We start from the raw sequence: 16523 nt of genomic DNA on the forward strand, positions 1-16523 counted from the left end.
CACCAACATTTGAAGTACATGATTACAAACTGCTATGGAAGCAGTCTCTTCATACAAACACAACTAAAGTTTTTAATGTTTTCTGATGCTGTTGAACACTTGTCAGTTATGCATTTGGACACTTAATCTGATCGCTGTTGACATACACAGAACCCCTTATTTTTCATAAAAATGTTTATCTTTTCACTTGTATGTAAACATACCTGGATGTTTTGTTTGAAAGCGTCTGACTGAGCCTTTAGAAAACCTTTCCACTATCTTATTCCCCCGTTTAACAATCTATTGGAGCTGCTCATGTGCTCTCCTAATGTGTGATTGTTTGAATTTAAAGAAAGCCCACTGCCAAGGAGGAGGGCTTGTTTTCATTTAAAAAGAGGGATGTGTATGTGTTTAAGAGAGAGAGAGAGGGGACAGAGCTAGAGAGCAAGGAGGGAGAAGGTGGGGGTTGATGAGATCATTTTCTGGGCCTGGATGAATCAGCTTTTCTGTCAGTAGAGAGCGCGAGGGAGAGAATTCAGCACTCTATTAATCCACGTGAACAACTGGCCACAGCGAATGAGAAGCACTTCAAGATGTCAGCTGGGACAGGGTTTCCCCTGAGGGAAACTTGCAGACATGAGCCTTGATTACTGTATCTCACAGTAACAGGATGGTGAGGTCAGACCACTTCTCATGTATAAAGATGTGAGCTGCTAAGAGTGAAGACAGAACGACCTGTTGGCTATTTATAATCATGAAAAACTTGTTTTTCTTTCCTCTCCACACCAAAGTCACAGGTCAGGATCAGAAACGACAGCAGTCCTGGAGATGGAAGAGGTTTTGTGTCCCACTAAAACCTTAGGTGGTCTGAATGAAAGCCAGCTGCTGTATTCAAAATGACAGGTATAGAAACATACAGATATAAGCCTGCGTGTTTAAGCCACAGCAAAGTGTTCAACTCAGGCAAATTTGTAGACAAGCTAACTTCTAAACAGAAAATACTGCAAAGGATGTGCCATACAGTGTCACCAAATGCTTTTGACAGACTCCTACAAGCAGGATTTTTCCCAGTGGTATTTCAAAAGGTGTACGAAAAGAAAACTTCAAAGAGCTGTAGGATGTTCTGAACAGTCGTATGTTTGCCAGATGTGAAAATAAATTGTGCCAACGATTGACATCTGCGATTAATAAGCGTGCTTAATTCAACTGGACTGCCTAACAGGGAATACTGCTCCATTTTAAAAAACACAATAAGGAGAATGTGAGAATGCAGTTACAATAGGAAGCTATGAGGAACAAAAATAGAAAAATGTCTGTGGTATTTGTGATATCTAAACATACACAGGTAGCCTACGTGCCTCTGGTTAGGACAAGTTACAATTCTAGAGCTGTGCAAGGCAACAGTTAAGGCAGAAAATAAGTTACTGGCAATTTGTTAAGACTTTACTTACATCTGAAGAGTAAAATTAAAGTCAGTCATTAATAAGAAAAGCTTTGTCCTGTATGCTACTGTTTTGTGTAAAAATGGAAACACGCAAAGCACCAGAAATCAGGTCCAGCCAGTGTCCTGTGAGTCAGAACTGCAGCACTGAAAGCTTCTGTCCAACCTGCGCCACCTATTGGCAAGAAACGTAACAGCAGCTGCAGGATTCGACCTGCAGATGTACTGCACCTATAGACAAGAAGTGAACAGCAGAAACAACAACAAAAAAAAAAGGTCTAAAAGTGGGTCTAAAAGTGGCAGATCCACTCAAAATATTAACACACTGAGGAGCTCTTTACGATACAGTAATAGGAACACAAAACATTTCATGTCCATAGCAGCAGTTAAAGGAAGGCTGCGGCACAAGGGTTATTTTTTTTGAACATTATAAAAGGCACCTTAATTTGTCCTACACTTTGGCCTCCAGGGAGAGCAATGGCATGCATGTGAATTCATCACAGATCACAGGAAAATGTGGCTTTAATATAACTATTATGATCTGTAGTGGGACAAGGATCCAACTGACCAAGTCATGTGACAAGGAGGTGCCTGTTTATCATCTCTGCAGACATTAAAAAAAAAAAACTAAAAAACCCACTGCAGACTTATGAAACTGTGCAACTCTTCAACATCTATAAAAAGGTTTTGCAGCCCGGAAACTTTCCCTAATTTGTTGGAGCAACACGGAGTCACTTTATATGCAACAAGGAGCTTCACACTGCTTTAGCATGATCAAACACTCAAACTCATTACTCACTTAACTTTGGTTAACAAGTTTTATTTTTTTTAAATTCCATTTGACTTTGATACTACCTGTACACGTAATGACTATATCCTTTAAGAACCACCTACCAGATATGTCTTGAACAGCAACATAATCACACATGCTGCCTGCCACTGGACACAAATAGACCAAAAAATACCCCCCCCCCCAAACAACTGCAAAGAGACCATTATCCGTTATATATTTCTTGTATGACTTCATTTTGTAAAGTTGAGTAAAGCTCTCAAACTCAAACATCAAATCAGTAAAATTTTATTTCCCAAATTTGTCTTCATTACAATTGTCATTATGGGAAAGGGGAAGCAAGTATGTTAACGAATGGGGGGGGGGGGGGGGGGGGGGGGGGGGGGGGGGGGGGGGGGACGCATTTTACAATACAACGTCAAACCTAATCTGCATATTTAAAAAACAAATAAACAAAAACATGCAAAATACAAGATGTAGCATAAACGAGGGTAAATAAAAAAAACAAAAAAAAAAACAAAAAAAAAATACACGAATTGACACTGCACAGGATGTTTGAAAGCAGTTCTATAACCACTGAAGTATGGAATCATAAATTAAAAATTGTTGTCTAAAAAAAAATTCCACAAGAGGAACAGTCAAGTTCTCCTTCAGTAGGGTCGCTCTCTGCGCTCCTGGCGATGGTCCCTAAAAAGAGCAGAAGAGAAAAGTACTAAGTGACACACTATTTACTTTTATCAATGACTTTCAAACACACATCTATTTGGTTAAGAGGAATCATACCTCATGTCCATCTTGCCACCTGGTGGGCCCATTCCTCTTCCACCTCTGCCACCCATTCGGTCCATGGGTGGTCCTCCACGTCCAGCCCCCCGGAAACCTCCCCTATCCATTCCACCACGCCCTCTGAATCCACCGCGGTCGCCTCCCCAGCCTCCACGGAAACCTCCAGGGCCACCTGGGCCTCCAGCTCCCGCCGGCCCACCACGGTCCATACCTCTACCTCCACGCATTCCCATTCCACCTCTGCCACGGTCACCTCCGGGGGGAAAGGGAGGGCCACCACCTAACCCTTCTGGTTTGGGGGCTTTGCACTGGTTACACTCCATCCTCCAGGCAAAGTTCTGGTTGCCACAACCACTGGGAACAAACAACATTAAATAAATTAAACTAATCTTTGATACAACAAAAAGGCATCCAAGAACAAACGGCACTATTAAGTAAAACATACGGGTTAGGACACTCCCAGTCGCCAGCTCTCTGCTGCATGTTGCCTCCTGTGGGTCCACCTCTGCCCATACCGCGTGGACCACCTCTTGGACCAAACCCGCCACGGTCTCCTCCACGGCCCATCATACCTGATGAGACAAGGAAATCATAGCACTTGAAATCACATGATTGTATTCACACATTTTCAGCTGTGTCTAGCAACAGTCATCTTAAGCGAGAGGCCGGGCAGCCAATATTTCAACTTTTTAGTCAAGTTTTTTGTGCGGAGCCAAAAGCATGGGGAGGGTTTCAACTCACATAAGCACCTGACAGTGAAGAATAGTGTGAACATGCCATTAAACAGTCTAATTAATACTGCTGACATTTACCTCCACGACCCATCATGCCATCTCGCATAGGCATGCCACCTCTCATTCCACCCATCATGGGCTTGCGGCGTGCCATGGATACCTTAAGCCTTCGGCCTTGGAACTCCTTTCCTACAATTAAAAATAAAGACAAATATAACATCCATTCACAAGTTACATTCATTGGGATGAATTTCAACAGATGCATTTAGATTCATGCATTTATTTCTGCGATTCTGTTGAGGTCTGGGGGGCACAGTCAATAAATTGTACCATCAAAATGCTCCACAGCTGCTTTGGCACAGATTGGCTCCTCATAGGACAGGGTGGCATCTCCCTTGGGCTTCCCAGAGTCCTTGTCTGTGTATATGTTAATGGCAGGTTGGCCAAGTCGGCGGTTAATCTGGACACACAAGAGAATGAACGGCGTTTAGTTTTCACATCAGTCCCGCGTACACGAACCTGTAGAGTGAAGCGCTATTCTTACCCTGATTGGGCCAACATGTTTAAAGAATTCAGCCATCTCCTCCAGGTTAGCCTTCTCAGTCAACCCTGTGATGTAGATCGTGCTGTTCTCAGAGTCATCCTGCTCCTCAGGACGTCCTGAAACAAGTACATAAAAGCTGTAAATATTCAGTAAAAATACAATATTTCTACGAAAAGTATTCTGTAGATGAACCACCAATGTGAAGGACTATTAAAGGGTCTAGTGTGACACTACTCACCCATTTCACGCTCGTCACCGCCCATAGGTCCTGTAGTCAATCAGCCGAGGAGGGAGAGAGACAGATTGAGAAAAGTCAGTGTGTGCAACTGAAGTTCAGTGTACAACACCTGAGGAGTACTACAACAGATAATCCAGACACTCCTTTATAAATCGCTGTCAGCCATATTGGGGAAGTTGAAAATGGCACCTTATGGTACACCACAATTCCCACGAGTGATATATTGAATTGAAAATAGAACACCTCAGACCCTTAGGCAAATAATTGTGTTAAAGCCTCTAAGACCAGTAAGAAATCCTCAAAAAACCAAACATGAATTCAGCATTCAGAATTGTTTAACGCCGTAACACACATTTGAGTGGAATTTTGTCATTAACCTGTTAAAAACTCCTTGTAAAACCATAAGCAGAGACTGAATTATACCAAGTACCCCAGAGAATATGGTCTCAGGCAATGAAAAAAAGTTCCCAATATTTTCAGATGTGTTCATGTAAATAAATTTTGCATACCACAATGTAAGACACATCAATATTCGAAGCTAATTTGTTTAAGTTTAAGGCTTTGAAAGGACTAACCAGTGTAATACTCGTTAACTTACCACCAGGCTTACTGAAGCCACCTCTCTCTCCAGCGCTGCTATGGGGGAATAAATGGAGATATGAAGGCGATTTCCCTTTTACAGCCACTTCCATGGCTCGAGCAAAGTGGCTTGATTGAGGGAGTAATCAAAACATTCCAACTAGCCGAACAGCAACTACAAACTCCCCAAAACTATAATTACACAATCTAATCGAGGGGATCAGAGTATTAACTATGTGCCATTCCTTAGCTGAGTACAACTTCAGTGACAGTTTTCAGTAGTGGATACATTTGTGCAAAAAATATGAATGACTAACACATTGACTGCCTTTTAAAATGTGACAAAACCCACACATTTGTACACAGGTAGAAGAGACTTTAGATGCATTGATAGTTTTACCCAGAAACCCCAATAACATTAGTTCTAACAAAAGTTACAGCTGAATCAAGTGTAAAAATAGTCAGGTGATCACATTCACCAGGTAGTAACACAAATAAAAAACTACAATTATACATCGTAAAAAGAAAAAAAACAAAGAAAAAAAAAAAAATTGACTTTACAGTGTTTACCAGTTAAGTTAAATTATAAACAAACACTTGGTCAATTAAAATACCCATCATGCTTATAAACACCACCATCCTCAGTTCTTGAAAAAAAGGCAGACCCCCGAATCTTTGTTTAAGCTCCCTCCTGCTGCTTAAGTTGGCGGCTCTGTACTGAGTACAGATACCTTTTAGAGAAAAGATGGTTTTAAATGGCTCTCACTGTTACCTGTACGGTATAAATGTGACAAAGCATGTTAAAAAGTGCTCAAAAGAATGTGAACAAACATTTGTATTCCAAAACCACAAAAACAACTTCAAACATTTCAAAATGACATGTGTAACCCCCCCCCACCTCCCCCAGAACACACAATGTACCTGTGCAAAGCTAAAATTAAATTTTAACTTACCACATCTATGCTACATCTGAGTCTAAATGTATTCAGGGTGTATTCCTATTTGATTTTATGCATTCTTATTTACCACTACAAAGGTAATATTGCAGAGTTGCTTGATTAGAGAGTCCTGTATTGTATAAAATTCACCGAAATGCCCTGTGTGTGTGTGTGTGTGTGTGTGTGTGTCACCAAACACCAGAACAAACAAGTTATGCAGACCTACTTTAAATAAAAAATAAATAGAAAGAGGTTTACACTGGTGTACAAGGAAAACTGTCAAACACCTGAAATAACAGCTGATTCTTCTGCCATTTCTGACCCAAAACAGACCATTAGAGTTTGAGGAGGAAAAAGGAAGGGAAAAAAAAAAAAAAAAGCTCTTTACCAAAACCAAATCCTAAAAATGAAAACCTTTCATGCTATCAAGATTTATATATTGGAGTGCCTCTGTAGTATTTGAGAAACCAAATACACTGATTCAAAAATGTTCTCATCTTTTACATCAGTGATAACTGACATAAAACAAAAATGCACAGTACAACCTCTGCTCACCTTAATACCCCGGGCTTTTATTTTAGTAACCCTTTCACTTCAGGGGCGCTAAAGTCAGTTAATTTAATTTGGGGATGGGGTCAAACCTTTTCCGGGTACAGAGAACAGTACACAATGTACAGGGAACAAACTGATCAAAAGCCCAATCTGGATCTGCCATTTCAAGGAGGGTAGCAGATTAAATGTGTCAAGACCAGCTCAATTCAGTTCCAATTTCACTGTGATGAGGGACACACAACTATATTAAACATAGAATTTAAAAGAAAATGAAGTTTTTGGAGCCAGGCTGAGATTAGACTGGATCACACCACCACCTAAAACGCTGTTCCAGTGAACAGATATAGTATGCCTGTGTACAGTCTTATTAAGCCCTGTGTTTTCCCACGGCTTCAAAACACTAGACCAGTTTTACCCCTTTTAACTCTGTCAAGGATTTTAGACACCAGAAAACTAGTGAGTGGGTTCAAAATTAAGTGTAGCTTCTATCAAATTTGCTCTGAATATGTTTTGACCACAAGTTTAGTTTTTACTGATGAATTTTAACTTGAATGGATATTGACCACAAAAACCCAGTTAGGAGACCTGGCTTCTTTTAGTACAACAGATGCAAGTGATAAATTCAGATCTTTTACGACCAATGCTGGAGCTACCTGCAGAAAACTGAGGGGGGGGAAAAAAAATTGCGCATTGTCTTTTTCCTCTGTAGTCAATGCAATTTTTTACTGAGATCTATTTTTCTGGGGCCATTTTGTGTTTGATAGTACTTTGCCAGGACAATCAAATGCACAAATACTTCTTGTCAGTGACAGCCTTGCAAAAACAAACCACAAACTGAAAATACCAGTGAATGTTTTTGTAATTTTCAAAAAGGGAGAGGAAAATACCACATGAAGAGGAAATGGACCCAAATATTGCACTTATTACGCATAAATGTGTATGTGAAAAACAGAATGTACTGCACGAGGCCAGCCTATATTAAAATATTGTTTTGTTGTATGGTCTTGCAGGACACGCAATTTTAGTTAAGGACTCCAGGATCAAAATACTGGGGGGTTAGGGGGCAACATCTAATTGCATTATTGTAACAACTGTAAGTCTGTAAACCCTACAGGGAATGATGCACCACAGTGAGAAACTGATTTAAAAAGGATGCTTCGATAGTGAGTGTTTGAACCTTCCTCAAGGAAACCCATTATAGTTTTGGTATGTCCTAAGATATTCTTGCAATAGGATTCTATCATAGTCCCTGACCTATCATGAAATATGCAACTATTCAGTTATCCTAAAATGTTTATAATCAAGTGATGTTCTAGGATATAAGCTGCTAAAACCTAAATGTTTACGCACAGGTATCGGATCAAAATCTCTTACCTTTGGCCAAATGAGAGGCAGGGCTGAGAGAAACTGGATGAGAAAAGCTATAATTTTTGCCATCATGGGCCGTAGGCAATGATAAGAAAATACAGTTTCATAAACTGTAACTGCTGTATATTACTTTGAATTATTCCCCATTTCTAATGGGGACTTGTCTTAGCCCTGCCAAGCGGCCGCTGCACCTGTAGAGTCAAAATACATGAGGTTAAGTACTAAGGAAAGACACTTACCCCATGCCGCGGCCCATGCCTCCACGCCCTCGGTGCATCATTCCACCTCGATCAAAGCCGTCCCTGCCAGGACCCCTGCTCTCCCCTGCCCCAGGGTACCTTGCAGAATCAGAGCCAGAATAACCAGAACCTCCACCCTGGCCATCCTGTCTGTAATTATCTAAAAAGAGGATCACAAAACATCAACCAATCAAAACATACAGTCAAAGTATATTAAACTTCCCTGCATCAGTGACGGGAAAAAGCAGCAGTTAGGTAAGGTGAAAAGCTTACTGTAATGGTTGGACTGGTTGTAACTGGGAGGTCCACCTTGCTGGCTGTACTGGTTGGTTGAAGCCTGCCCATAGGAACCAGCAGCCTGAGGAGGGTAAGCAGGGGGAGCCTGTTGTTGCTGCTGGGCCGGCTGCTGGTACCCCTGCTGTTGGCCATAGCTCGCCTGCTGGGCTTGGTAGCCAGGTTGTTGTTGGGCATATGTTGCTGGTTGCGAGTAGCTGCTTTGATTGTAACTAGCCGGCTGGCTGTTAGCATTATAACTAAGAGACAAAGCAAGACAGCTCATTAAGTTAATAAATAAATACGTTCATGGAATTCACCTGTTTGTTTCCTAGCAGAGGGCAACATACCTCTGTGGTGCAGTGGGAGCAGCCTGCTGACCATAACCAGGGTAGGCAGACTGGGCAGTATACCCTGGCTGAGAGCCATAAGACTGGGAGGCAGCTGGAGCAGCAGCAGCAGGAGTACTGTCATAACCACTGGCTCCATAACCCTGGGTTGACTGGGAGTAGCTATGAGTGGTAGACTGGGCAGCAGGATAGCCAGCTGTGTGAAACAGATCAATAGCAAAATAAAATATTGTTTAAGCTAAATACTGAATTGCAATCTTTAGAATCCATGTCCATAGTCACTTACCAGTGAACAGGTCAGAATACATTTTCAAGCATCATTGCCAACATACACTATAATTAACAGACATGTCGCAAGTACACGACTGTTTGAAACCTGATTTGCCAAAACAGACTGAAAGGCTTATAAATATGACTTAATGATTTTTTTTGTTGTTGTCTGGACTTTGAAAAAAAACAAAACACCCGAACGTGGGCAACAAATTTGTCCATCCCAGCCCATTTCATGCAGAACTATGTCAAAATTAGTAAAATGCTCCTATTTTAATAACTGACCTGCTGCAGGCTGAGCATAGGAGGATCCATACTGTTGTTGCTGCTGGGGGTAGCTGCCAGCTGCAGGTGTTGTCTGCGTGTAACTTCCGTCTGCAGCAGCAGGTTGGGCATATGAGCCATAATTTTGTTGACCATAACTCTGCTGAAAAACGAGAGCATGCTTTAGCTGCCAAGTAGATTTAACACCAACGTCAAAATAATTTATTTTGTGCTTTATTAGATGTTACCTGTATGTACTGAACTGTCTTAATAACACCAACATCAAAAGATTTCCAGTAGTGGGTTCCTTACCCTCATTGAAAATGTTTAAAGTACAATTTGTGTTTCCCGACTGTATAATTAACATATTCCGACTTATACATTATCAGTGAAGTTTCACAGACAATTCAGTCTCAAGGGGCTTTAATAGCAGCGTATAGAGCCTTAATAAATCACTGGCCCGGCACAAAGCAATAGGCCCTGTGTTTTCCCACGGCTTGGCGCAGTAACCAACGTTACCGCGCCATGTTAAGTCTCACCTGTGCAGACTGTCCATAACTTTGTGAGGGCTGGGCTGCATAAGAGGCATACCTATAAAAACACAGATGGGTTTGTTTTAGCTTCCATGTGTCGCATATATTAAACAATGTGATTCAAACATTTGCCAAGTTAAATGAAGTATCTTACGTTCTTTTTATCAACAGTTACCGTCAACATTGAATTGAGGTCATGAACTTTCGTACGCACAAAAAACTTCATTAAGTTATTTTAGTAAGTTTGGTGAATACTCTTACCCCTGTTGAGCACTGGTCTGACTGTAGGAGCTGTAATCTGCTAAAGAAAAGAAGGTTACGAGGTGGTTAGCTGAGGACTGAGCGAACAAAACATTGTTTGCGCGCCAGCAGCGCTGCTAATGCTAGCAGCACGTTACAGCCCGGTCGTTAGGGCACCATTCATTAAACACAACAATGTTTCAAAACTAACTACGGTAGGTAGGAATTATCGGCACGTGTATTCAAACAATTACTTGGCAAAACTGGTAATCTGGCGTCCATTATCAATCTCTGTAGGCAGAAATACAAAAAAACAAAAAAACCACCCGGCGGATTTTACCACTACGACAGCGTTAGAGAAGCTAACGTGACTAGGCCTCGGCCTGATTTAGTGCTAGCTAACGGAAAATGACCTTTGAAACGATACAAACCAAAAACACGGATAGTGCCGACGTAATCTCTTTTAAACCAATTCCTACCACTAAAACATTTAAATTAGGCAACACAATTTCTTCAAAATCAGTACAAAACATCCCATTTCTGCACTCACCCGGAGCCGACGCCATTTTAGTGTGCCTGTGTGAGACGACTGAACGGAGCTGGCTGCTGGAGAACTCTACGCAAGAACCACAACATCTCGCGAGATATACGCCCTCTCGCTGGAGCGGTTTTTTTCTTTTCTTTCCGAAGGTCAGGCATGCTGAAAGTCTTGGACTTTCTGACTTCTGTTAGTAGAAAAGTGATTTCTAAGCAACATGTAACAAGAACCGTAACACTGTAAAGGATATGTAACATATAAGGGATACAGACGTACATATAGCTAGGGGTAGCCTATAAATTAATAACCGAACAATAAAGTAAAAAAGAGATTTAATAAAAATAAGGAAATCACAAGACCTTCAGCGATCAGACATTAAGCAAAAACGGAAAACAAGAAAACCTCATTTAGGCGCAGCATACAGGGGGGCATTTATTAAAACAGCAATTGCCTGGATATATATCTGCACATCTTTCTTGCAGTTTAACCAGACTTTACTTTTTTAGTGAGGAAAAAACATTTTAAAATCGTCCACGAACCATGAAAAGGAAGGCTTAGAATATCTCCACTTACTACAATGGATGTGATATTTATCCATGAGCATCATAATATCATATTCACAACAACCAAATCAGATCTAAATAATCATTTCACGTTGTTATCTTATTACAGAGTATCTTTAAATTAAATAACCTTAACATGTCAACCTATCAAATGTTTTTACAAAAAGCAAATATTAGAGACATTTCAAAATAATAATAATAATATTAATACAGATTTGTGTAGCAGAACCGGTGACTGTGAGCAGAACTTTTTTTTATTCATCAATTCATCAATCATCTAACCACCCCTCAGATTTATCTTGAGACCCACTGACCCCTAAGTTTGAAACCACCGGACAATATATTGTTTAGAATAGTAAAAAAAAGTAGCTCCACTGTGACAAGCTACGACAGCAAAAATAGTAAGTAGCCTAATAGAAATCTGCAGAATAAATAATTTTACATCAGCTTTCTGTGCTTTTGCTTTAGCTTGGTTTTGAATGCATAACGTTTGCTTGCAATGGAGTATTTTGATAGTGTGGTATGAATGCTCTTACTTTTTAATCTGAATACTTTCACCACTGGAAAATAAGGGAAAATGCCCAGGTACCAGAAGTCTATAGTAACGTCTTCAGATTTATTGCCTGTTTTGCCTGACCAACAGTCCTAAAGCCAAAAATATTCAGTTTACTATCATATAGAACAAACACAAAGAGTACATTCTCGCATTTGAGAAGCTGGATCCAGGGAACATGTGGAATGTTTTGACAATTGACTTAAACAATCAAGCCGTTATCAAAATGGTTGGCAATTCATTATCTGTTCATAAACCTATGAATTATAAGAACTCATAGTCATATATTAACATTTCAAAAGACAGGCAGTCAATGTTTTGCAGTATGAATGTGGTAGTTTTTTATGAAAATCTACCGGCAGTATGTCCAGTAGGTGGCGGGAATGCACCTTTGCTATAATTCGCCAAAACACAGAGAAGAAGATGTGACTAGTGCCATGTACATTTTTTTTTGTAGTGCCGTGTACATCCCAGCATAGAAAATAGGCATTAAAAAGAGAACCCCAGATCATCTGTCAGTTGAGCTTATAGACATTTTGATAACGTTGCAGTGGGTAGAAGAAAATAATGAAGGCAAGGTGGTCATTGCATCAGATAGCTGGGCAGCACTCACCAGTATTAAATCTGTTAAGTCCTGTAGGCTGGATCTGGGGGAGAAGGTCGGAATTGGGTTTGAGCGTGCTACTGAGAACGAGAGTTGGTATTTGGCGAATTAAGCAACAACTGTGCTGTGAATGTAATTATCATGGGTAAAAGTACAGATGGAGATAGTGATAGTATGCCATGGCAGGATGTAAATAATAAGAGGAAAGGAAGGTGCGATAGTTCTGGATTTTCAATCTATGATGTGGAGGTGGGCGACATGTCCAAAAAAGTGAAGTCTACAATGATAAATGTGAGAAAGGAGGATGAACAAACTGAATGGAAAGTGATGATAACATTCAAAAAAGAAGGGGGGCATTTTCACCCACTAAAACTAACAAAAGCAATTGAGAAAGAAATGGGTAAGATCAAGTTTGCCAAATATTTGAGTAATAGGAGGCTGCTGGTCTTTGCTACAGACCAACTGCAAAGAGAAAGGTTTCTCAGAGCAGAAACACTTAATGGGGAAAGGATCAGTACTCATATCCCCGGGAATGCAGCAAAGCTTAGAGGTGTTATTTATGATGTTCCTTTGGCAATGACAATGGAGGAGATAATTCAGGAAGTGAAAGGAGGGAAAGTGGTGAAAGCCACAAGACTGCAAACACAAAGAAAAGGGGTGAAAACTGATAGCCTGTCAGTAGTCCTGGAGTTTGAAAAAGTTATGCCAAAGAGAGTAAGAATGGGACATCTGAGTTATGATGCAAGAGAGTTTATCCCAGCAAGTGTCAAAGAATGGGACACACTGCTGGACAATGTAAAGGAAAACAAAGATGTGCTAGGTGTGGAGGTGAACATGAATATGGAAAATGTGGCCAGGATACAAAAGTGAAATGTTGTAATTGCGGCGGTGAGCATAGCGCTGCTTTTGGAGGATGCCCTGTTCAAAGGCAAGCTAGAGAGGTACAGAAATATAAAGTAACTAATCAGGTATCTTATGCTGATGCAGCAAAAAAAGTGAAGGAAAGTGAACTATTCAGATCCAGTGTTACACAAGTAGTAAATAGAGACCAAGAGTCTGAGAACAGACAAGTAATTGAGGTTTCATCTCCAACACCAAGTCAGAGGCAAACAGAAATAAATCCATGGATAAAGGATATTAATGAAGATACACTGATTGTGGGTAAAACCAACTTTGTTGCTTTCATCTGTAAGACTGTAAATGTGGCAGTACAGCAGAAGAAAAAAAGTGATAGAATCAAGACAATTGTAGAAGCAGCCATAGAGATACTGGGGATCATGGAAGTTACAGCTGAACTGATTCATGAGATGTTGAACCCGACTAATTATGATGGAGTGTCTCAAGGTGGTTAGCCTCAATATGGTATTTCATATCCTCCACTGGAATGCCAGAAGTTTAATTGCAAATGGACAAGAGTTCAAGAAGGTTGTAACTGATCTGGAAGTTAGACCTGATGTTATACAAGAAACTTGGTTAAGACCACATTTGGATTTTGTCCTACCAGCCTACAACTCAGTTAGATGTGACAGAATTGGAAAACAAGGTGGAGGATGTGTCACATTTATTAAGGATACTTTAGCATATAGAAGGGTAACTGTTCCAAATGAGTATGAATGTGTAGTAGTAGAAATGTGTAGTCCCAGAGGAAATATCAAAGTAGTCAATTTTTATAATCCGTGCAAGAAATTATCAATGCAAACATTCCATGAGATATCAGAAAGTGTTGATAGAAGAGAAATATGTTGTGGAGACTTTAATGCTCACAATACTCTGGGGAAGTGGGGAAGTGACCATACAGACACTAATGGAGAAGTAGTTGAAGAACTAATCGAGGAAAAATCAATTTCTTGCCTTAATGATGGAAGAGGTACCAGGGTTAATGTTACAAGAAATTCAATTTCTTGTATAGATCTTACTTTAGTCTCAGTAAATATGAGTAATTTATGTGAATGGAATGTAAAGAATGATAGCAACATAAGGAGTGATCACTTTCCAATATTGTGTCCCATGAACTTTGATATGTATGTTCAGGAAGGTTATGTAATAGAGAAATGGTGTTTTCATAAAACTAACTGGGAAAAATTCAGAGAACTTTGTACTGAGTATTCTGAAAGAATATCGATGGAAAGGTGATGTAAATAGCTGCGCAGCAGCAGTGACTTCCATGATTATTAATGCTGCAACAACCTGCATCCCTAAGAGCACAGTGAATGAGAAAAAGAAAATAGTTCCATGGTGGAACAATGAATGTAAAAATGCTATAAAAGACAGAAATCATGGATTCAGAAATTTAAGAAAGCATTTGAGCCAAGACAATCTGATTGACTATCAAAGAAAGAGGGCTATGGCACGGAAAATAATTAAGTCATCCAAGAAGAATGCATGGAGGCAATTCTGATCCTCCATTGGTAGAGAAGTTAAATTGGGTGACATTTGGGCAATGATCAAAAAGATGAGTGGGAAAAGAAAATCAGTTAAAATCCCAGTGCTGATAGATGGAGAACACCTGGCAATTACAAATAAGGAGAAAGCTGAGCTACTAGGTAAGAAGTTTGCAAGTGTACATAGTGGGAGTCATTTAGATGAAATACACAAACAACGGAAAAAGGATTATTTTAAAAACAAATAGTGATGTAACTAAGAAAAAAGATTGTGATGAATCGGCACTTGACATGGACTTCTCATTACGTGAGTTAAAAATGGTCCTAGAGGGAACTGTTCAATAAGATATGGAGAGAAGGTGTAATGCCTGATAGTTGACAAAGTGCTCTGACTACCTTTTGGTAAACCTGGTAAAGACACAACTAATGCAGGAAACTACAGACCTATAGCCTTAACATCGCACTTGTGTAAATGGATGGAAAAGATAATTGTCTGTAGATTGTCATATTATTTAGAGCAAAGAGGACTGCTTAACAAATACCAAAGTGGATTTCGTAAAGGAAGATCTACGGTAGACGCTTTAGTTAAAGTTAGCAATGAGGCAGAAAAGGCGGTTAGTATGAAAGAGGTCACGGCAATAGTATATTTTGATATTGAGAAAGCTTATGATTCAATGTGGAGAGAAGGACTACTGATAAAAATGCATGAAATGGGTATTGGCGGAAGACTATACAACTGGGTTTTAGACTTCCTGTCTAACCGAACTTTCTGTGTTAAAGTTGGAGATGCTGTGTCGGAGGATTTTGAAATTGAAAATGGTATTCCTCAAGGGAGCGCTATAAGCCCTATTTTGTTTAACATCATGATAAATTACATTTTTGTAAATGTTGATAGAGATATTGGGTCATCACTTTATGCAGATGATGGGGCTATATGGAAAAGAGGGAAAAACATTAGACGTGTGACTAATAGCATCCAGAGTGCTATATTAAAAGTTGAAAGATGGTCATATGATTGGGGATTTAAGATGTCAGTTGTAAAGTCATGCTATATGTTCTTTACCAGAAAGAGAAATATTAATGACACACAGCTTAAATTGTATGGACAAAATATGGAAAGAGTAAAAGAGTTCAAGTATCTAGGATTGTGGTTTGATGAGAAATGTGTATGGAGGAATCATGTTAAACAGGTTGAAACAAAATGTAAAAAGGTTCTGAATCTCATGAGGTCAGTTTCTGGTTACCAGTGGGGAGCAGATAAACAATCACTACTAGATATTTATAGGGCCTTAATACGATCGTGTATTGATTATGGATGTATGGTATATGGAGCAGCAGCCAAGAGTATTTTAGAAAAACTAGACAGAATACAGTTCAGAGCTCTAAGACTCAGTATAGGTGCAGTGAAAACAACCCTTACTAATGCACTGCTGGTAGAAGCTGATGAATTGCCATTATATTTGAGACGTTCTAAGTTGTCTTTAGCATATTGGGTCAAGTTAAAAGGATCTGAGGAGGAACAACCTGCAACAAAGGTTCTGTGTGACTGTTGGGAATATACACAACAACTGAAAGGTAAAGGATTTGGCTGGAATATTAATGCAGTAGCAGAAGAATACGGATTAAATAACATAGAATATGGACCAATTACTATATGGGGAAATGTTCCTCCGTGGATATTTCCTGTGCCCAATGTGGACTTGAAGCTTCTAGAGAAGAAGAAAGAATGGAGTGAAAGTAATGTGGATAATATTGGATATTTGGTT

At 39.8% G+C, this 16523-nt stretch overlaps 1 protein-coding gene and 1 long non-coding RNA gene across 10 annotated transcripts; one reads left to right on the top strand and one right to left on the bottom strand.

Annotated features, from left to right (window-relative positions):
- Nucleotides 1-318: 318 nt before the first annotated feature.
- LOC123960629 lies at nucleotides 319-1470 on the top strand. Of its 2 annotated transcripts, none has more exons than XR_006822557.1 (3): nucleotides 319-657; nucleotides 771-882; nucleotides 1025-1470. It is a non-coding gene; the product is annotated as an uncharacterized LOC123960629 (long non-coding RNA). The 2 variants fall into 2 exon arrangements; XR_006822558.1 differs by having other exon boundaries at nucleotides 323-652.
- A 1131-nt stretch (nucleotides 1471-2601) lies between these two features.
- Nucleotides 2602-10767, bottom strand: ewsr1b (EWS RNA-binding protein 1b). 8 transcript variants are annotated; one of them, XM_046035485.1, is made up of 15 exons: nucleotides 10669-10767; nucleotides 10140-10179; nucleotides 9885-9936; nucleotides 9367-9505; nucleotides 8812-9007; nucleotides 8462-8721; nucleotides 8189-8348; nucleotides 5111-5148; nucleotides 4513-4542; nucleotides 4275-4390; nucleotides 4061-4190; nucleotides 3809-3919; nucleotides 3442-3568; nucleotides 2994-3350; nucleotides 2602-2897 (listed from the first exon to the last, which is right to left on the bottom strand). In XM_046035485.1, the coding sequence occupies exons 1-15, from the start codon at nucleotides 10682-10684 to the stop codon at nucleotides 2861-2863; spliced, it is 1809 nt and encodes a 602-aa protein (XP_045891441.1). In that variant the 5' UTR covers nucleotides 10685-10767; the 3' UTR covers nucleotides 2602-2860. The 8 variants fall into 8 exon arrangements, with proteins under 8 accessions (XP_045891441.1, XP_045891438.1, XP_045891440.1 ...); XM_046035482.1 differs by having other exon boundaries at nucleotides 9367-9508; nucleotides 10669-10766; XM_046035484.1 differs by having other exon boundaries at nucleotides 9367-9508; nucleotides 10140-10176; nucleotides 10669-10716.
- Nucleotides 10768-16523: the final 5756 nt, after the last annotated feature.

This window comes from Micropterus dolomieu, linkage group LG21 (assembly GCF_021292245.1).
Source record: "Micropterus dolomieu isolate WLL.071019.BEF.003 ecotype Adirondacks linkage group LG21, ASM2129224v1, whole genome shotgun sequence".
Classification (NCBI taxonomy): domain Eukaryota; kingdom Metazoa; phylum Chordata; class Actinopteri; order Centrarchiformes; family Centrarchidae; genus Micropterus; species Micropterus dolomieu.